We start from the raw sequence: 22,625 nt of genomic DNA, 5'->3' as shown, positions 1-22,625 counted from the left end.
GAAGGGAGTATCTCTTTCACTTTGTATAGCAGTACAATTAAAATAGAATGTGGTCATTCAAACACTGAAAGAGTATTACTTAATTCCCAAGCCACACAAAATGCAAAGACCTACCAGTAAGTATCATAGGAGTATAAAAATAATCAATTCTACAAAACTGTTCTGAAAGAAATTAGTGTGAATCACTTTATCCTTAAAACTGAGAAAACATTGTCGTATTAAATACTCAATATTATCAGCCAAGCAAATTGGCCCAGGTCAAATGAGCAAATCTAAAAAAATGAGATCACTAAATTTTCTCAGCTTGATAGCTTAGTAATAAATAATATGCTTCTATTCAATCTGTATGTTAAGTCTTTCATGTGGCCTTAAGGCACTGTCTTATGGCTGTGCCCATTACAGGGTAGCCATAGAAACTGACACATTTATTTCATGGATTAGTGTGCCATTGAAAATATTAATATAATGCAGTAAATGGGGATTTAATCTAATCTACTGATGGTAGGATGAAGTTACTGAAAGGTTGCATGCTCTTCCAATGGAAGATTAGATCTGTGGAGTACAGCTCCAGTAAAGCTGAAGTAGAACTGATGTTTTGGTTACAAACACCATCTAAACAACCTATCACATTTCACATATCCTACTGATTTAAAGGGGTTATACAAAACATACAGGTGAGCCCACCAAGCAGGTACCTGTTTCATAGCCTAAATCTTCTCAAAGCTAAAGTGTCAAAACCTAAAGTCATAAAGGAAGAGAAAGTGGAAATGTTCTGTATATGGTGTAAGCCGTGCAAGTGAAGCAGCATCCCACCCTGCAAATATGCAGAGCTGTACTTCATGGACATGCCATTAGCAGCAAAGCCTATACCTGTATTACAACCAACATTTTAATGGCATTCAGTTAACACTTTCATGTTAAAAACCAAAAAACAAAACCAAAACCAAACAAAAAAAGGAGCAAAAAATCATGTAAGGAAAAGATTTTAGAAAAAACTTAATTCTTGAGAAGCAAGATATGTGGCTTTCTTAATTTGTAGCTCCCTACCAGGTGTCCATAAATATTAGGGCTACCATTTCAGTAGATCATATATGACTCAGGTTCCCTGTAATAATTCATAGTGCTCAAGTTCTGACTACCCTTTACACTGCAGTATACTACATAAATTCAGAAGATATATTCTGACAGATGAAGCATTGTTGAAAAGCTAAGTACAGCACTTTGTCCTTGAAATGTTAACATGTAATGCCATAAAGTATTCAAATAATAATTTACTCAGTCTTTCAGGGTAATTAATTAAAACGGTCTAGGTGTTACAGAAAATCACCTTGAGCTTATAAAACTGGAATGCCTCCCCTTTTCTTCTCTGCATGCAAGCTGCTCCAATGGACTTACCACATGCTTTCCCAGTTATGGGTTTTGATTTCAGCAGATAATAAATAGCCAGGATCTAATTTTGCCATGTCAAAACCGATTACGTTTCACAAGAAAAGGTGGAGTGCTCACCTACCAGATGAAGGTGAAACATAAAACCACTTCTATTTATGTGATGTGTCCAAATTCAACTCAACCTGGCACTAGGTACTGGGAGTATGTAGACTTTAACTGTCACAGGAATTTATGCATCCCTGGAAAATGTCAAATATAAACATAAATTTAATCAAGGAATGGAAACCTTTATTATCAAAGAAATAAACACAGTTTTTGACAACTAATGTAAATTGTCTTAATGCATTTTCCACTTATTTTTCAGAAGGCCAAAAAAAAGAAGAAACATTGAACAGAGACATCGCTGATGAAAATATTTCAGGCAAGTCCCAGTCCAATTATTAATGCTGATGTTCCAAAAGGAATTTGTGCTCTTTAACAACAACACTGCATTCAGATGTGAGGGTTCCTTTTCCCATTCATTACAATGGGATAAAACAGAAGGCTTACAACAACAGATAAACAAGCACTCTGTATTATCCTGTAGTTTTCCTCAGTTGAGTAGTCTTTGGACAGCATTTTAATGGCTGAAAAAAACCCTGCACATGATGAATAAGGATGCCATTCTCAATTAACATGGACAAAGGATCATAGCCATATTCGGCAAATGAGGTAGCTGTGGTGTAAGAAAAGCAAGAGTATTCACAGTCATTGCCATATACATCACTGTCCGCAAATCAAAACAAGTTAACGGCATTTTTGTAAATCTGCCCAGCTACATGACTGCACATTAGTCTAGCAAGTACTTATTAGACCCAAATTAAATAGCATAATTATTATAGTTCATATTTACTAAATACAGTGTTATTAATATATACAGCACTAAATATGGATGCTACTAGCATATAAATAAATGTGTACTGAACCAAAACAGCCCAAATTACAAAATATATTATCTTCATTAAATATATCTCAGCTCTATAAACGCTACTGTCCATAGAACTTCCATTAAAATATATACCATGGGGGAGGAAGCATCAAACTGCTATCCATTCTCCATTACAAGTGCACTGACAACACACCAGCCCCTGAATCTCAAGAGCTCCCTCCCAGTCAGCCTCCACACCATGCACTGGTACACATAATGTCATCAACACAGAAATAGCAGCACCCATCATATAGATAGGTCTCAATGAGTAGATCCCAATTCCACGGAGTTATCAGGTAAGGCCAGCTACCACAAAACTTATTGAATGAACCCAGATGCCATCTGAAATATGCTGGATATCTTACAGAGAAATTCCGTGTACTTTGGCCATGCAAATTGAACAGGAATTCCCACAACACATCTCTCAAGAAGTCTGAAATTCATTAATGAACAGTGGGGCAAAGAAACCACAGGTCAGTCTATAACTAGTTAAGAATGGGCTGTCTAACCCATTACAGGAAGAACTTAGGTTAAGAAAAAACAGTTGCACTCACTATCAATTCTTGCTGTTCAACATTACAAAACACTGTCCTACCCAGGGATGCCTTCAACAGGGATTTTATTTACCAGTGGTTATGCACAAGCTTAGCATGCCATGCATAAGCTTCACCACGTTTTTTAAGAATTATAACATACTTTTAGATGCTTTGGAGTCACAGGCTAAGGCACACTGGCGAGACAGATGAAAAAAGAAAAGGATACTCTGACGAATCATCTCTGATACCTACCTCTACTTCTAAACTGGCCATGTCAGTTTTATGGAGGATTCCTATCCCAAAGCTTTATCTGTATGTAAACTTTAGAAAGCAACCGTATAGACCTCTGCCACAATCACATCAAAACTTCTAATTTAAATACTGATACCAAGGCAGTTTTCTGAGGAGATTTTGAAGACTGGGAAAAAAATTACATCCCACTTGTTTAACCCACATATCTGGTTTATCAGTAGTTAACAACCTGGAGCCTGAAAGATAACCACTGCTAAACCTGCATATTTCTTTCTATCATATCATTAATTATCTCTCCAAATTTCTGAGAAGTAAAACTTGGACACACTTTATTTCTGTTTCATAAAAGATTTGGCTTTCATCTGATTTTTTTTAAAGTTCTCACTTTTCACTTTTATGGGATCAGTTCCAACAATTGAGCTTATCAGCCACATCTACACTGCTAGTAATTCAAAACCATGGCATATTTATTGATTCCAAAAAGCTATTACATGATATCACTTATGTCCCTGTATTTGATTAGATTGAGTTATTGGGGGAACTAACAAAGATTATTCAGAACTCAGCAGAGAGCTTATATAGATGTCGTCTTACCTGACATCTACGCTATTTGCACTTCCACATTTATTTAGAAGTATTACACAAACAGATCAAGTTTTGCACAAAACAAGTATCCAATGTAGCTTTATCTCCATTTTTTTTTATTCCACCATTAGGATAAAAAAAAAAAAACAACAACTGTAAGATGTAGGTTGTAGGTATAAAACATTTATCCACTCCTTTAAAAGAATATTAATGAACAACTATGTAAAGCTGTATTGATGAGTATGATGTATTATGACTGAACATCATCCAAGTTCAATTTAAACCTGAGCTATATAGTACATGTGAATATAGTTTATATTAGATATTTATATATGAATATAAACTATGCATTTCTTTGGACAAAAAAATGCCCATAAGTTTAAAACATGAATATGTTAAGTAGATTTAAATTCATTCATTATAGAAAATATTTTGACAAGTATCCTAAGAACAGTGTTTTTAAAACAGTTCAACGCATTAAATACATGCAAATTTTGACAGTCACAAATGCACACTGCATAGCTGGGATACTATCATTCTTCTTCACAGTCACTGCAGCCTTTAGCTAGATAGAGATTTTTCATGACAGACAGAAACATTTCCTTCTGTGTATCTCATATTCTCGATTTCTATTTCAAAATGATTCCTGAAACACACTTAAAGACAGACTGAAAACTACTGCAAACTGGAATGGTTGTTATATACTTCAGTTAGCCAGGGCTGCCAACGCCAAGTCATATTCAATTTCTTTTCTAGTAGAACTGTTTGCCACTGGAATTGAATCCACTGCTAAGTTTTAGAACATGTTCTGTTCTTAAATTACCCACACTAACAGTGCATCTCTAGTCTTCTTCCCAAATATGCCTAAGGTAGATTTATACATGGGGTTTGCATATGCAGATAGATTAGCACCCACATCAATTTGAAGCATATTCACTGTTTTTCAAAATCCCCATGTAATTTGAGGGCACAGTTTCAGCACTGGCTAAACCCCAATTAAATTTGTAACTAAAAGGTGAAGTGTGTCCCTTCTTTGCTTGATAGCCCTCCTACAGTCACATGGCAAAGCAGACCAGCTCACCGATCCAAGACAAAAACTTGGTCAGAAGGACCAGGAAGCAATAATGTCCATCTGCTTTAAAGCACAGTAGCTACACAAAGGCATCCTGTGTGAGCATGGAAGTGTGTGCATGGGACACTACTGTACAACAGCCAGTGTGCCATCAATTCACATCACCCAGGCCCACAGCACTCAACCACACAAACAAGCTGTTGTTGTAGATCACAGCAACAAAACTAACATAGAAATGGGTGAAGAAACAACTCAAAGGAACAGTGGACAACATTCCTGTATCAGGAAAATACACTGATTCTTTAGTTACATGTATCTATGCAAGGATTTTTAATTTGACATGGGGGTTTAAAGGAAACATGGGAATTTTTGCAAGTAACAACAATTGGTCCATTAGGAACTACGAAGATGTTCCAGCAGCCTGAATTACACTGTGAGAGCATCATGGCTTCGTGAGTCACATGCTTCTGAAAGCCCCATGTGAGAGCATGTGGATGGAAACCATGCAATTGTTTTACAAAACGAACAAGTTTCTTGGCATGACATTCCCTCCGCCACTGGAGTTTCCTTCCGACCACCAGCACCCTTTATCCTACTTGCTGGGAAAAAGACCGGCAAGGAATCTTGCGGGGAGTATTGCAGGTGAGATATCAGTGGGTTTGTGCATTTGCCTCTTACCCCAGATTCACAGCTTGCAGTGCCTCTGTCTTGCTAATGGAATACCTTTTGCATTGATCCACTGCACACGGAGAGTTAAAACCTAACAGATTAGGGTTTTTTTTTTGAGGAAAGCACAAATTAAATGAATCTCAGCCAGTTTTGAAACTGCAGGAGGGACAGATAAGATTTGATTCTATAAAACTGTGATAGTTAATACTGGTTTGATACTTTAAAATCTTTGTGTTTGATGAACCTTGGAATGCTCATGTACTTATAGGGAAAACACCACTCAATTGAAAATGAATTTAATGTTCTCAGTGAGGTTTCTTTAGGGCTAGTGTGTATAAAATGCAATAGTCCTGAAAATTAACCCCAGGTGTATCATTTTAGTAACACAAGAAATGTGCAGGGTATCTAGAACAATAAATCTCAGGTAAATCTTTATGTAAGAAAAAGGGTACCTAAGATAGGGCTACGTAGCTGACCTGAGTCCAAGACATAGTCCTTGAAGAAAGCAAAACTCCTCTGGACACCAGTGGCATTTTTCCTAGGGTAAGAGCTGCAAGGCCAAGCCTGTGATTGAAATACTCTGGTACCATGAGGCTTTAAAAGACAAAGCAGCGATAATGGCAGGAGAGCTGTTATTCCTGTATCAAAAAGAAATATTCTAGAAATGTTATTACATTTAAATGTATTCTGATATTGCATTCTGCTTTTCCATCTCAGCAGACACTGTTCCATCTCAACAAGGTGGACATAAGAGCACAGTATTTTATATTAAATGTAGTTATAAGGGGAGAACAACAACCTCGGAATGACTCACTCACAGGACCTATTCATAGGTTACACCGAGTATAAAAGGCAATTTCAGAGTAGTGGTGGAAGAAAAAGTGTTTTATAACAGAGGTGATACAAACTAATTTAGACACACAGATACAAACAGAACAGGGTACACAATGTACTGCACACACTTCAAGGGAGGAAAGAATGGTTCCTTTTTCAAATACAGTAGTATTTGCAAAAAATAAAGTTCAATTCTATTCAGTACTGTAATGAAATCATTACAAATGCTGAAACATATTAAAAATTCAAGACCAAAAAGAGGCTTTTTACTTGTGCTGTGCTGAGTCTAAACACAAGATACTAAGAACAGGAGACTGTATTAAGGGAGGGCTGGTGACAGACATTGGCAGTCCAATACGAGTGCTGCATAGAGGATGTAATAAGATATTCAGGAGTGTTTTTCAACCTATATACTAAAGCACCGAAAGTTCTGCTCATGGCTGCACTCCTTTTTAGAATAACAGAAAAAATGGCAAGAAAACACAAGATTTGTTGAATTATTTCACAAACAGCTTGTCACAGCTCTGTATCCTAGATGATACATTGCTTTGTCACTAAAAACGTAATGAAGTTTACCTTTTAAAATCTAATACAACAGACTTCTATTAGCACTAGGACTGTGTAAAAATAGCCTCTTCTACAAATGAACTGTACCATAAAAAATGATGCTCATGAAATGTTATTATAATCTAAAGTCTAAAACCACAAAGCAAGAGAATTCTGAGTTAAACTGAAACTTCATCCATAGCCCACCCATAAGTGTTTAGACACACCAGGGCTTGCCAAAGAGTAATAATCTTATATACTAAATATGCTACCATAACTAGAAATTTCAAACTAAGTATGGAATTGCAGCTCTAATTCTGACCTTTCCCTTCCCTGCTTTTGTGGGTATAAGCGAGTTATTTCATTACTCCTGCACTGGTGTGGTTAATAATCTTAAGGTAATTATTTTAACTATTTCTGTGCAGCAAAATTTATTTGCCAGCTTCTCAGATATACAGTCAACTGTACCATTTTGTAAAGGCAGAGAAGAAAGGGAAAAAACACAAACCAAATAGCAAAGTTATCTTTACAGAGTACTGTGGAGTGCCCCTAAAGGGAAAAGAACTCACATAACTAAGCAGTCTGCTCCTTGTACTCCAAACTTGTCAACTTCTTCTTTTTTTTTTTCTGTTTTTTTTCTGTTTGAAGAGCTACAGGCATAGGTTATTGAACTGCCAGATAAGGGCTGAAATAAGATCTGCTGCTGAGGAATTCTCATCCAAGTTAAGAGATAGATAGCAAATTCGGATGTGTAGAAGAGTGGTTTTATCAGACTGGGGGAGGGAAGAGGATGCAAGATGGAACAGCACTCGGTGTTTCTCTAGACCTCCTCCACAATTAAGTTTGTGTTGGAGGACCTCTGCCTCCGTTGCTGAAGACTGCTCTTTCTCTCACCAGGATCTGGTTTTGGAGAGACTTTTTTTTCCACAATGTAATGGTCACAAAAGGATTTCCTTGTATTTTCGGACTCTACCTTCTCAAAAGACACTTGCTGGCAGACAATGGTAAATCAGGTGCTGAAGAGGCAGCCTCTATCTCAGGACTTCTATGGAACATTAGCAAGGAAAGTATCAGATGAAGGCAGCAATGGAATAGCTAACATGACATTTTATTGACTGAAGACTTAAAGCAATTCCCAGAGAAGACCCTGCAGCTCAGGGAGCTTGCTTTGCAAGGCAGCAAATATTTCCTGGAGTCATGCAAGTCCACAGAAACAGCAACATAATGCACCATAAAGACTTCTGTAAATGCACATTCATGGAACTTTTAACATCATCCAGTACTACTTCAGTTGATCAGTCTTAATCCTAATAGCTCTGCTCTCATGTAAATCTGAATTTGGCTGTTTTCCTTAAAACATCTATGTTGTCACACTAGTTCTTTGAACCAGAGATTTCTGACCCAACCTGAGAAATTCGGGTGTAAGTCAGGGTGCCTGGGCCATACCCTACACCCTTTTATCCACAGCTCAGGGACTTCAGGACTCTCCTGTAATATTCTTTCTCACCTACAGAAACTGTAAGCTTTTCCTTGGAGATAGCTTAGGTGTGCATGCTGGCGAAAATGATACCCAGCTTTGGCCAAGACCAGTCAGAAAATATTTTCTACAGGATATCTTCTTGTTTTCTTCTGTTCTGGCCCAAATTCCTAAACACCAGGTGACAGATACCCTGAGTAAGGTTGCAATTCGTCTGACTTTTCGAAGACCAGCATCTGTATGGGGAGAACACTTGACACATAAAGGGAGGAAGGAGTCTCCTGGCAGAAAGGAGACTAATGTGATAGTAAAATGCAAACACACCCTCAGACCAGTGCTGAAGCGACCACAGCCCCAGCTCTTTTCCTTAGCTGAGTTCTTGAAACACTTGGTCCTGCTTTCCCGGCTCTCCTCTCCCACACTTGGCCAAAGAACACCCAGCTACCAGACTGCATGGAAAGCCCACATTCCCTCACAGCCATGTTTCATCCTTACCAAGGACAATAAGACTTGATGATTATGTTAATTACTCATATATTTTGAACTCATAAGAAACAGTGAAATATGCATTCCAGTACTGTTATTTGCAGCTTTGTACCGGTCCACTGCAAGCTCAGTAGTAAAAATAAAAAGGTTCTGATGAGTTAATGACAGAAAATTAGCTTCCAGATCTGGTACATCATTGTGCACCATTGCTTCAGAATATGCTTACATCTCTAATATAAGCAAAGATTTTCCAACATTGCTAGAAACCCAGGCAACCATGTAGGAAGCAGCAGGTTAAGAGCTGTCTCTGTTGTAATTAACTTGCTTCTAGAAAGTCTGCAGTATTCTCCTCCAACCAAAACCTTCTACATTCAGAACTTTACCTATTTTTTACTGCAGTACATATTAACATTTACATTAGAATTTCTGAAAAGACTGAATAAAACCAAGGCGGCCTTAGAGAGTGCTGCTTTAGTATTTCCACCATAATGTTCTGTTTGAGAAAGTCCTCTGGAATCACAGCACTCTTACAAGGGCAATGGATTCAGCTGAGTAATATATTTTTCCATTTCAAAAATATTTTTTCTCTGAGCTTTCATTATTATATACATAGACTGCCTGCAGCTCCAAAGAAAAATATTATAGGACAAACCCTAATGATTTGTACACTAAATCCTCTGGTTTTACTAGAAGTAAAGTAATTTACACAAATTTAGAGAGTTTAATATAAATTTACTTTTAACAGATGCTCTAATTATTTCTATAAACATAGTATTTATATATGATAATAAAGATACACATGGTGGGGTTTTTATTTCACAATTGGAGGTGTAGTACATATTACTGTAACTTTGGTGACAATACATGTATTTGGAGTTCAAGTGGTATTTTTAACTTGAGAAAACTCCACCAGCTCCATTATTTGCAGCACATCTTTCAAGTTCAGCAGAAGATATTGAGAGAGAAAAGTGCCTTTTCTTCAGAGATAAACTGTTGAAATTACTAAAGTTTTAACATACGCCTGAGCTTCTCAAAATGTGGGTATTGTGACAAAATAATAACACAAGTATTCTCATACTGGATCCCAAACCTTCAGAACATGGCAGCCTGTGTCAAAGTATGCACAGAATGAAAGGACTGGTGAGAGAGAGCACAAGATTTTCCTAGCCACAGCAAGACTCAGTCCTCCCTTCACTCACCAGGATAAAACTCTCCCTGCTGCTAACAAGATTTAACTCTTCAAAAGGAAAATCTGTGCAGAAATGTTGAGACTCAAACACTCCTGATAGAGGATAGCAATGAATGTCATGGAAGCAATCCAATGAATCAGTAACATACCGAAAAAGATATTTTTGAAAGAGTATTTGGGTTACAAAGTCAAGAGGTGAAAATGTGGAAAATGGCATATTTAAGGCCTGAAAGCCTAACTCGGTTGCCATTTTTAACTGTATTAAAGATAAAGTTACAATTACACGGTCATTTACTCCACATCCGCTGTTTCACTACATCAATTCCTGCCAATAAGAGCATACTAAAGAGCAAAATCAAGACATCACTAAATCATCATTCCCAGCCTTACAGTGTTTGACTTCACAGCCTGAAGTCCTGAACAAATGAAGTCTTCATGGAATCATAGAATGGTTTGGGTTGGAAGGGACCTTAAAGATCGTCTAGTTCCAACTTCCCTGCCACCTGCAGGGACGCCTCATCCTAGACCATGTCACCCTAGGCTCTATCCAACTTGGCCTTGATCACTGCCAGGGATGGAGCAATCTTCTCAACATTATTACAGGAGCTACCATAGTGATTTACAAAAATGGCCCTGGGGTTAATCCAAAATTACATCTTCAGGGTCCACTCCCATTTTTCCAAACCTTAGGTACAAGCTTTACAATGTTTCATAATCTAAACATTTTCTTTCCTCAACAAAGGAAAAAAACCCTTCCAATGTCTACAACTTCCGGGCTTTGGGAGCCTTGCAGACCTGTTGGCTATGACAGAAAGCTCCCCAAACCAGGAATAATTTTAGAAATTCTCTCAAAAAACAAAGCTTTATCAGAAGTGAAAGTGCCAAAGCTCTGAAACCTGCACAGGTGTGAGTCCAGACAAATCTAAACACAAGCACCTTTAGGTGTCCAGAAAGCTAAGGCTCCTCGCTGATGCATTTGCTCATAGGACTTGAAGGCACACTGTACAGAGGGAATCATACGTTCAGATTACTATCTTTGCTACTTCCCATTTTCCTCTATTTTCTACTCACAAATCCTTAAAATCCACAGAAGTGTCAGTTCCTAATAGATCCAACTATCCACTAATGTCGTGCATTAAGTCAGAAGGGGTTTCCTTCATTAAAAATAAAGCAGTCTTGTTGGTTTTCTTCTCAAGATATTCATAGTTTTTAAGCACTCCTAAGGGTTTACTGATGTACAAGACATAACTGGCCAAGATACACTTTAGTCCAACACAGGAATGAATGGGCTCCATATAGATGCTGGAGTTAAACTGCACATTGTCAGACCAGGTGATCTGCCTTGCTGTTGTAACCTTAAGATTTAACAAGTGGTTGGCATCCTTCATTCCCACACATTCCACAAATACAACCTGAAAGTGTGAGTTGGCCCTACACAGAGGGTAAAAGGGCAGAAGGCAGTCAATTTGCTTTTTATCTGAGAGTACTGACAAATGAGGACAGAAACTTTTTGACTAAGTAACAATTCCTTCCCAGGGGTCCTGCTGGAAAATTGCAACTGTCATCCCCCTTTAGATTTCAATGTCCCTTTACATGCACAAAACACTAACCTCAGCTAAAAGTTCCCCTCAACTGTGTGTTGCTGTGCTTTCAGTTACCAGTGCTTCATGAGCTTTAAAAACAAAATACAATTGATGTTGTGGTTTCTGATGCAAAATGAAACCTAGAATCTAATTTGAGACATCAAAATCTAATTACTATTCATAATAACGAATCTTTGGCCTTGCATTTTCACCTGCAATGTTCTTGGCTATGGAAAATGTTCAGGTCTATTTACCAGTGTCTTTTTGCAGTGATGTATCATTTTTTGTTCTTAAGGAAAAAAAAAAAAGTATTTAAGTTGCATTACAGTTGATATCAAAATTCACTTTTATTTTCAGACTCAAACCTGAGGTCTCTGCCTCTCTGATCTAGGCAAATCTCCCCACAAAGTAACAGTGTTGCCCGAAGACTGTGTATCAAATCCAGTATGAACAAGTAAGCCCACTGTCTCACACACGCATGAAGAAACCCCCACCATTTCCCCATGCTTTTTATAAAGGTGCAGCCTGAGTCAGTAATTTTTTACACTTGCTTTACTTTCTTCTAGACTGATTTTATTCAAAGTATTCTTAGAAAAAAAAAAAAAGTAAAAAGATAAACACACTTCTGCTAGCAAATGTCAGAAGACAAATATATTCTTGCAGTCTTTGACCAACTTAGTCTTGAACTGAATTTACATCACCAAAATACCTCTTAATTGTGTTAAAACATTCTGGAAACTTATTGCACACATTTTTTTCTTTGGAAATTCACAGGAACCTTTTGCTTTGCAGTCCATTCTTCACTTGTGTGCCCTTTTTCTCTCTCTTTAGAAGAGTATATCAATTGCTTATTAAAAAAAAATAAAAATAGAAGTGTTTTGGCATGGCTGACCTGTAGAGATATGGAGCTAAGCAGAGTCAGTGAATCCACTCACTCTGATATGCACACATGATATGCAATTAAAATCTCCATTCACATTCCTACAGGGTTGTCAATCAAGAGAAAAGCCTTTTTGACAATATCCAGTGAAGCGTACCAACTAACTGCTGAACAGGAACTTAAACAGTAACAGCTTTTGTTGCTGGCAAGAACGGATTTTACCAAGATTGGGCTTGGTTTCTAAAGAAATTATTATGTTAAAATTTGGGAGGCTTTTCATTAAAAATTAAAATGTGTCACAAAGCTATTGTGTGAGAAGCGATCATATTATGTAATACATGAGGGTTATCAGATGTATGTGAAAAAAACCTTTAACCTCTTGACTGTAGAAAACAATTTAACCTTTCATATTTAGAACAATGAACAATGATCACAAGCCAGTTTTTTCAAAGATTATTCTAATTGCATGTTGTCCATTTGGTAGGTACCAAATAGCTTTTATAACATTATAAGCTGCCCAGCCACAAAACTAACACCGTGAAAGGCCTTCTACTGCCAAAATTGATTCTGCGAACCATTTATTACTGACACATTGGAAAATGATGTGTCTCAGTTATAAGTATTTTCAACTCTTTGAAAATATCCTAACTTTCAATATATGATAACAGAGAAAAGTCTTTGATAAACACCGAAGATGCTAACATTTACTTTCTAACACCCAGTTCAATAATGCACAACTCATAAGAGCATTAGGGCACTTTAAAATCAAACCTATGTAAAGGTAAAACCAGTAAAAATAAATAGGTCATTACTAATTTGCTGTTTGTGTTTTGAGCACTAACCTTGAACTACAGTTTTCAAACATGCTAATATTACTAAATATTGAAATATTTGCCCTCTTGCTTATCACACTTTGTAACTGAAGAGAGAGCAGATGCATCCTGACTATTAACAGTCATGACAAATTGCCTTACTAATGAATGTTACACACTGAAAGTGCCATAACTGATTAAACTACAATTTCCCACTACCAGATAGAGAGAGACTTGGGAACTCCAGCAGTGGACAACTCTGATGTTCTGCCAACAGGCCTTCAGGGCACAGTGTGGTATTTAGAAAAACACACTGCAGATTCCATATGAATATATTCTAAAAGACTATGTGTATACAACAGGTTTTAAAGAACATTAGATGAAACAGCTTAAGTTCGTAGCCGACGAGCCATGTAAAATGGATGTGTTTTAACAATTTTAGTATCATTACAAGGGTATGTTGAAGAATATTTCTGTTGGGTTCCTCTACCCTTTTCCCCACCTCCCCAAGCATTGCTTGTGCTTTGCTTTCACATAAAATCTTTCTTTTGTCAGTCTCTTTGTTGGTGCAAAATTGGCAGCAGTTCAAATTCAAAGTACTCCTATTCATTTACTGACCATTAAACCAATGTCATTCTAGTTCACATCAGCCAGAGAGCTAAGCTCTAAAAAACATAAAAGGCTTGCTTCACCACTGACGAATAATGTGTACATTTTTACAGAGCTTAAACCTTAATGCTTGCCTGAAACTAACAATACAGTATACCTTATCATTCCTTTTTCACAAGCAGGCAGCTGTTGAAATGCTTGCCACTTCAAAATATCAATTGCTTGCCAGAGTTGTCCTCAACACACCCTGTCAAACTCATGTATATTGTGCAATGAAAATGGTGCAGGACTGAAAGCTAGAAATTGTGTCAAATTCTGCTGTAAGGGTATGATGTGCAAAGAACAACGTATGACAACCGTAGAGACTACAAACAATAGCAATGGAGCCAGACACTACATATATCACGACTGTGCCTGTACATATTTTATTGTACGTATTATATATATAAAGCATGACAAATGTGTCATTGAAGCAACGTGCTACACCAAATAGAAACCCTTCAGCTAGTTAAGCTTTTTCATTTCTCTTGATGGAAGTGCAGTGGTATTTTTCTGCCCTCTGACCATTTGTTTGTAAATCATACAGCACAAAAAAAAAAACCATCAGGTTTTCAAAATGAGTAACAGAAAACAAAAGGCAATACTACAAGATGAGATTTTGTTCAATTAACACTTTTTCTTTTCTCTAAGGACGCAGAGCCAGGCTACCTTAAAGAGTATCTGAGGCTATGCTAGACAAATACAATATCACTGTGCCCATAAATTACAGTATACCTAATTTTAATGCAGATAAGTGCTGGCCTATTGATTTGCATGTTTCCCTGGCAAAATGGAAATCCCATGTGAGCATGTTCTTTGTCTGTAGAAAATGCATTTTAAAAAACCTTTATGAATACAGCAATCTATGCTAAAAAGGAAAACATCAGTCACTAGTATAAAATGATGTATGGAACCTGGAGGAAGTAGTGCTTATATATACACATGTATACATGCATCTCTTTGTGCACGCATGTTACACAAGCATATAGTTGTTACATGAATACCTATTTACACAAGCACATAGTTAATTTTCTATGAAGTGTCTTAACTAACAAAAATTCAATTTCTAAACATAATCTTAAATTAGATGAGAAAAAAAAAAGAAAACCAACAAAAAAATCCCAAACAAAACCAACAAAAAAAAACCAAAATGAAAATTGACATACTAAGCAAAAAAGTAAGTTAATCATGAAGTGACTATAGAATGCTAATCTTAAAGAAACAACACATAGTTGCAATGAAAAAGAAATGTTTAGGAGGAAAAAGGAGTGCAACAGCCCACAACAGCATGTAGGTTGCAAAACCTGAACACACGGAATTCCATAAGGGTCATTAACTGATACAATCCTAAACAAAATGAATAGATATGCCATTGAGGTGTTAATAAATATTTTGGAAAGAGAATAGGTGTTTTAGGTGCTCAGGGTTGCTGACCTCTGCTGTGTTTATTAGTGGGACAATGATGCATTATTAACACACAGCAGCTGTACCTGAACTGCTGCCATGAACATAATAGCCTTTTATAGCCATCAGGGGAGTGAGATAGGAGGCCTTTATTAACCACTAGACATGATTAGCACATTATGTGAACTTTAGTAGGCAAATTATCTCTTATTGAAATATAATGTTGGTTATAACTAATTGTAAACATGATTTTAAAAACTTCTCAATGCAAAACTATGAGTTTTACTACCATTTAGTAAATTACTGCTGAGGCCAATTAAAAAATAATCCTTTTTTCTTTGTTCAACCTGTAAAAGCAACGGTGCCTCACAAAAATTTATTGCATTATGAGAAAACCACTGAAATGAAAGACTTCCACATCATGGATATTATTCTTCAGAACTATAAAAAAAAACATAAACAGACATTTCCAACACAATTAAGAAAACTACTAATGAAGAAAAAAACCCTTGGATTATAATTTCCTTCAAAGATAAAAAGCAGTTCTGAAAAAATCAGTTTGCCAATATATTTTCAAGAGTTAACTTGAAAAAATAACACCATGATCTACTTCAAAAAGCTTAATTTTGGGTAAGATTATCCCATTAGCCTTTGCAACTGAACACAGCACTGAGAGTCCATTATGAACAGTCTTTTATGCCCTAGCAGAAAGTCATTAACATAAAATAAATCATTAGCTTTGATATTAAGCCTCTCCTATCTGCAGGTTTCTATGACTAATATTCACAACTGTGTTTGCCAAATGATAAATTATACTTTTTTGAAAGGTTACTGTCCCTTTTCACCACTATTTTTGCTTTTACTATTTATTATTATTGCAGGTTGATGGAAAACAAATGATGGTATAAGAAGCAAATGTATTCTCTTACTCATGAACACAAACCTACGTGCTTTTGGCAGCTGTGACCAGAATACTACTTTGAAGCCAGCCACTTATAATAGAGAATAGAAATGAGAGATTCTTGGAGTAAGTTCACTTTCTTCAAAGTGAGCAGTATATAATGAAGTGGAAGCCTACATGGGTATATACATACACGCTAGCATTGATACAACAGGAATTTGTATGTATACATTATCTTCTCACTCTTCTGGCAGGAACTGTCTGGATAAATCTTTTGATTTACATTTCAGACTTCATACTTCCTTTACTAACCCATTTCCCTAAGTGCAGGTTATCACTGTCTGATTTCAAGAGTTCTGATTTCTTCTTGCATATAGAATAAGTAATGAGTTCATTGCAGATTTCCTTCATATAACAAAAATACATACCAGCTACAGTATCTTCCATTTAATCTTTGAGACCATATAATCATCAACAACAATAGCAGGAGACAAAATTACTATCACAGCAGCTCAGTTTCCAATGCTTAGCCAGCAGTACCTTTGAAATCAGCTACTCATAGCACTTCTGATTGGTAGAGAGTGGTTTAACAGCCAAGAATGCGAATGCTAAAACATTCTGACATTTCCACTAACCTGGATTTGTCAGATGCTCATGTAATTCAAGTATGCTTTGCAACTTCAAAAGCAGCGTGTTTCCTGGGAGCAAACCATAATACAAGGGTCTATAGCAAATCAAATAGCAGCCCAGTGAGAAATACTAAATGAACAGTTCGGGAACAGTGTTAGCATACGTGCAATTGAAAGATAAGATATAAATATTAGTATAGCCATATGAAATTCAAAAACAAACGAAAAATAAACTACTTAACACAAAAATAAGAAGCAAAAGAAAACCACAGACATTACAAATGCCGGTTGCACCAAGGTCTCTGCTGAAAAACAATTTTAACTTTGAAGAACTAATGAAGAGTTAAACACTTTATTCCATGCTGCTGACTAACTTAAAACTGATCACAACCAATGAGCATAAAATGCAGATATTTCAGTGGAAGAGGAGACAAGATTTTCTTCTGTGCACTTGCCGCTGTGGAAGGGCTATGTTTGTTGCTGCTGCTAATGCTACATAATCTGTGCCTAATCATAGATTAATGCAATACTGCCATTTTTCCACCAAATGCTGTAGGGAAAAAAGTTATGACCAAGAAAATCTCATTCAGGTTCAATTTGAATTCCACGCCTGAAAGTATTTTGCAAGCACTGCCATAATCAACAGTCATTTGGCGCTTCTTCTATAAGCCATGCTTTAGAACAGTTTATAACTCGGCATTTTTAATCAGAAATCACTCCTTGGACAGAAAATTGGGACCTAGTTGAGTAACTAAAACAGTATAATAGAACTGACTATTTCATTTGGAAGGTACCTACAACAATCCTCTACTCCAACTGCATCAAAGAAACATTTAAATTTGGTTAAGTTCTTTTTAAAATGAGTATTTTAGTGTATGCAGCCCATGCTAGGCATCTGCAGAGCATGTGTCCACTTCAAAAAGATAAACAAAGGAGCCACTAATTGCCACCACTGTCAGTTCCAGAAGCCAACTTCTGCAGCGGCTACCCTCTCACCATGAGAAATGGTGCCTTCAGGTCACTCTTGAGCCATGCTGAGAGAGCAGTCAAAGGAAGCTTATTACTTTCACCACCTATGTTTTGTTATATTTTCCACCGATACAGGATTTAAATATCCAAGAATCTTGATCTAAATCTTACCATGATTAGGACATTTCTCTGCTTAATATAAAGTCATGCTTTAAACATAGTCCACTTTCCCATGCCTCTGTACAGTGTTAGGAAGATGAGAACATCCTGCTAAGATGGCAATCTGAGGACAGGAAGGTGCTCAGTTCTTCTTGACAAAGTGTGATTGTTCCCAACACGCACCGAATTCAAGGGGAGTTGGGACTGCCCAGTCCTCCACAGTATCAGCTCCTTAAGTCCTTTAAATGCAGCTCCAGCTGCTCTTCGGTTTAATGTAAACACCAAAGGTACTGCATGCACTGGAGTGTTTAGCTAATTCAGCATTCTTAATAGTTTACAGTTTTCACTTTTTTCAGAAGACCACATGATAGGCTGGTTGAGGGTAATGCTCTAGAGATGAAACATATCATTCTAGTAAGAGAATAAAATTTAATTTCTCTCAAAGTACTGAAGTTTAGCAGAAAGAAAAAAAAAATAAACTGCGAATGCTTTGGTTTATAGACATCATTGAGAGAGATTTCTCAGAAGCACATACATAAATCATTTTCTATATTCCACTAAAACTGGGACCACTTCTTTTCTGAAACACTGGAATTTAAGGAGGCCCACTTGAGGCTTGCCCGTAACTCTGAGACTACATTCTAAGGTCTAGTAACCCAGAAAAAAGAAGTCCATTTCCCTTGGTATTCCCTATCTGGTATTTTTCTGAAACTATCTAAAACACTTTAACACTGAAAAATCAACAGCACTAATGCAACTGTTTAATCTTTCCTATAAGAGGCAGCAACAAATTTCACATATAACTCTAATACAGTAGGGGACAAGGTACTTATCCAAGGGGGGCAAAAAAAAAAATAAATATATATATAGAATAAACAAATGGTGATCTATCAGATAAACAATCTAAAATGCTGTCTAAATGATAACACAGCATTTCAGCTTTAGAGCGGTCCTTCAGAGCACTGGCTTGTCATCATTCTGAATTTTGGATAGAGAGTGGATACAAGCAAGCTCCTGGAAATAATGTACACTTTGTAAAGAGCCATGGAACACTTTACTTAAAGTAGTATCTATGGTAGGGTTAAGTTTACATAATAAATTATTCTAAACACTGTGTATAAATAAATATATATATGTACTTTTGCTCTGTGGAATTCTGATTATGAGATTGTTACCTGCTTACAAAGCACTGTATTTTATCGCCTTATCTACTTCTACCCAATGTCACTCAACTTTTTTTCATTTTGAAGGGTTTTACTTCACTCTCCCTCTTTTTCCCTCTTTAATCCTCTCTTTTAAAAACAGCTACAGTCTATCATTCTACCTCTGCTGTCTGGCTGTATTTTTCCACTGCACTGACAACTACCAGTGGAAACAAGAAAGATGAGTGGAGGCTCCTGTATTTTTGAACCAGGTAGCAAATCACAGAAGAATTTAGTGCATAACTCTGCAAGGCAAACCATTGGGAGCAGTAAAGAACATTATTTTCTCCATGCTGTTGGCAGGGGTCAGCATCCCTGTCATTAGCTGTGTCAAACTATAATTATGTAACTGCACTTTATGTGAGCAGAGATCTGAAAACACTGTAAAGTTGCAAGTATGAAAATACACCAATCCTTCTTGCAGTACTGATTGAAGCGGTCTTTGGAGGTGACACTTTAATAAGGAAAGCCACAAGGATTTTATTTATTGCTCTCTACATAAACATGTAAACTTATCCTCTGACTTCTTCAAGAAGCTTGAAATCCCTGTCCATATTCTTCTATCACACTAAGACACTTGGATTATCAAAGTTCTTTCTTTTATACCATTCAACTCAATTAAGGAACATGATATTCCTTAAAATAAACTCCAACTGAACAGACTACTTGTATTAGCCTGTAAATGTCTGAAACGCAATTACGCTTCAAGTTTCAAGAGGCAAATGGTACAACCCCAACTCTAAATTTGTCCACTGCAAGAGCTCCACTGTTATTTCAAAGGCTGACCTATATACTGCAGCATACCGTCCATTCTGTTTGTTTGTATAGGAGATACCTCACACAGTTGTCATAACCAACATTGTTTGCATTGTTCTTTCACTTTTCGCTCTCCATGGGCAATGCACGAGAAACAAGGAAAAGCCTGCATAACAATATATGCAGAGTATAATGAGCTTTCACAGCAGATAGAGAAATGTTAGACTAAGACGCTTAGACTGCTATTTTAGGTTTCTAAAATAAAGATCTAAGCAGTCTTCTAAAACAAATCCTGCCAACTGAAAATTGTAAGATAAGAGGTGACTGAATCTACATTATTGCATTTCCTTTTGGCTACAGAGAAACATAGTAACTCCCATGCATGTCCCTGGGAACTCACTCATACACTGTGAACAATCACCTGAGCTGGAAAAAAAACACCTCTTAGTCCTAACAGAATTATTAGAAAACTTAAAAGTGTAAAGATTTGTGGAATGCATTCTAAATTCCCAGCAGCTCAAGCAGACCTAATATGTAAAGAATCAAAGTCTGCCATACTTGTAGAAAAAAACCCAAAACAACTCACCCCAAACTCCAGGTATGAAAACAAGTGCTAAATCCTTCTAAGTGACCAAAGTGAGTTTTAACTAACTTTACAAGAAACAAGATCCAGTTCTGAATGAGTTTTGCAGGTAAAGACCTAATCAAGACCACCATACCAACCAAGAACATGGATCCACCATGCTTCCGCAATCCCCTTTCCTGAGAGAGATCAAAACCAAACACTCCACCAAACTTACTGAACACAAAATTCCTGCAGGCCTCCTGCCCTTCTAACTCCCTAGATACACACAGCACGGAAATGAGTGGCAGAGCAATACTGTAACATGACGACACGTTTAGAACAAGTCAGATAAGTTTTCACAGCAATGTTAATCATGCTGGGAGAAGGGAGAGAGTGAAGGGAGTGAAAAATGAAATGCTCTGCAAATGTATGCCTCCAAGGGGCCTGGTAAAGCTACTCTGTCCATTTAATGTGGTCAGCGGTCAGCGGCAAAGACTGAAAAAGACATTTGTCCTATACTCGGCATCTTACATTCCTGGTAAGTCTTTTCCAAGCATAAAACATATGTCTTATGACTGTGCATTTTTAAGCACATTATCAGTTCAGGCAAAGTGAAACAGAAGAGTTGCAACTTGTCTACAGAATGAGTGTCTCATTTGCATTTAAAAAGAACAGTTTGCTCCCTCATACATGGCATGACTTAAAAGAAGCTTTAACCACCCAGTAAAGAAATTCTGAAAATGACCTCCTAAATTAATTTATTCGATTTGCAGTGCAACCCACCAAAAATGATTTAAGGAACTTAATTGGAAAATGATTTAATATATTAAAGTAATTCCTGATTTTCCAAAGCATTTAACTTTTAAATTAAATCTGGCCCACTATCTCAAGAATGATGAGTGAAATGTGTATTCAAGTCATTACCTTCTTTTTGAAGCTTTAAATCACTGATAGGTTTAATAACATTTGTCCAGTTTCATTGCCAAATGGGTATTCAGACACTTTGGTGCTTATGCCATTAATATTAGCCCAAGCTTTTCATTTGGCAACACTTTACAGTTATGATTTACAAAGGCAACAGAAAAAAAACAACGGCAAGCATCAGATCAAAGGTGGCAGTAGCCTCATGATTACTTGGAGCACTTACAAAAAATTCATGCACACATAGAGGCTCCTGTGCAACTGGACTCTTCCTGCTGAACAAAGTTCACTCCTGGCACAAACTTCCGATCTATAGGGCAGGTTGGCCAGATGCTGCCAAACAGCCACTTAAAACACCGCTAAGTCATACCTCTGGGACCTCTCTCGAGATATCCTCAGGCATCCACCACAAAGGGCCAGATTCATCCCTGAATTCTACAACTCCATTGAGTACATGCGAAATGCAGCCAGGATGAATTTGGTCCTTTCTGTTGTGATTGGTAGATGCGACCATGTGGGAAATCTTCCCTGAGCATCGAGAGGGCTTCACCCCGGCGCGGCAGCGTCCGCACTGGAGCACCGACCACACGCTATTTATCCTGTTTATTTATCTCGGAATTGAGGCAGCTGCCCGCGGTGAAAGAGACGGCTCAGAACATCCCAGCGACACGTGAGCCCGTCATGACAATAGCCCAGCGCAGAACCGGGCGGGACAGGGCGCCTCGCCCCGGATGGGTAGCCCCGCTGGCCTCCCTCCGCATTCGTGACCAGCCCTGCGGTCGTTTACGAGAGAGAAACATCTGCCTGCCACAGGCTTCTACGGCAGGTTTCTAAGCTTAATGCCTGATCACGGGTGTAAACACATCTTTGGGGCAGCGCTCGCCCGCAGCTTTCTGCCCTGGCCGAGCTGTATATAAGAAGTGCTCGGGGTAGCTCGCACTTCCTGGTTATTTTCCTATGGCCAGCTTTTTCTCATGTGCAAAGCCCATTCCGTAACAGCAGAGAAAGTGCGGCTCACGTATAAAGCACCAGCTGGCTCCGGCGACAGAGGCAGTAACAATGCAGGAACCCCAGCCCCCTTCCTCAGCACCAAAAGTAATGCAAAGTGCTCCGGGATCGCCGCAATAACTCGTCGCCAAACCCGAGATTTGGGCTAGCACGAGTCTCCCCCGCCCCGGGACTCGGGGACCTTAA

The 22,625-nt window shown here is 37.6% G+C and overlaps 1 protein-coding gene across 2 annotated transcripts in view; it reads right to left on the bottom strand.

Annotated features, from left to right (window-relative positions):
* Positions 1 to 22,625, bottom strand: part of TOX (thymocyte selection associated high mobility group box) — a 226,057-nt gene that overhangs the window by 202,418 nt on the left and 1,014 nt on the right. Inside the window, exon 1 of one of the 2 annotated variants that reach the window (XM_061448432.1) lies at positions 21,802 to 21,966. The exons of the other annotated variant lie outside the window; for it this stretch is intronic. Coding sequence (XP_061304416.1) covers positions 21,802 to 21,945 — 144 coding nt within the window. The 5' untranslated portion in view covers positions 21,946 to 21,966. Of the gene's footprint in view, positions 1 to 21,801; positions 21,967 to 22,625 lie in introns of those variants that run through there. 2 annotated transcript variants of the gene reach the window in all.

This window comes from Pezoporus flaviventris, unplaced genomic scaffold (assembly GCF_033815535.1).
Source record: "Pezoporus flaviventris isolate CSIRO_AGI_PZ_B2104156 unplaced genomic scaffold, CSIRO_AGI_Pfla_v1 ptg000007l, whole genome shotgun sequence".
Lineage (NCBI taxonomy): Eukaryota > Metazoa > Chordata > Aves > Psittaciformes > Psittacidae > Pezoporus > Pezoporus flaviventris.
This window is presented reverse-complemented; position numbering and strand designations above follow the sequence as displayed.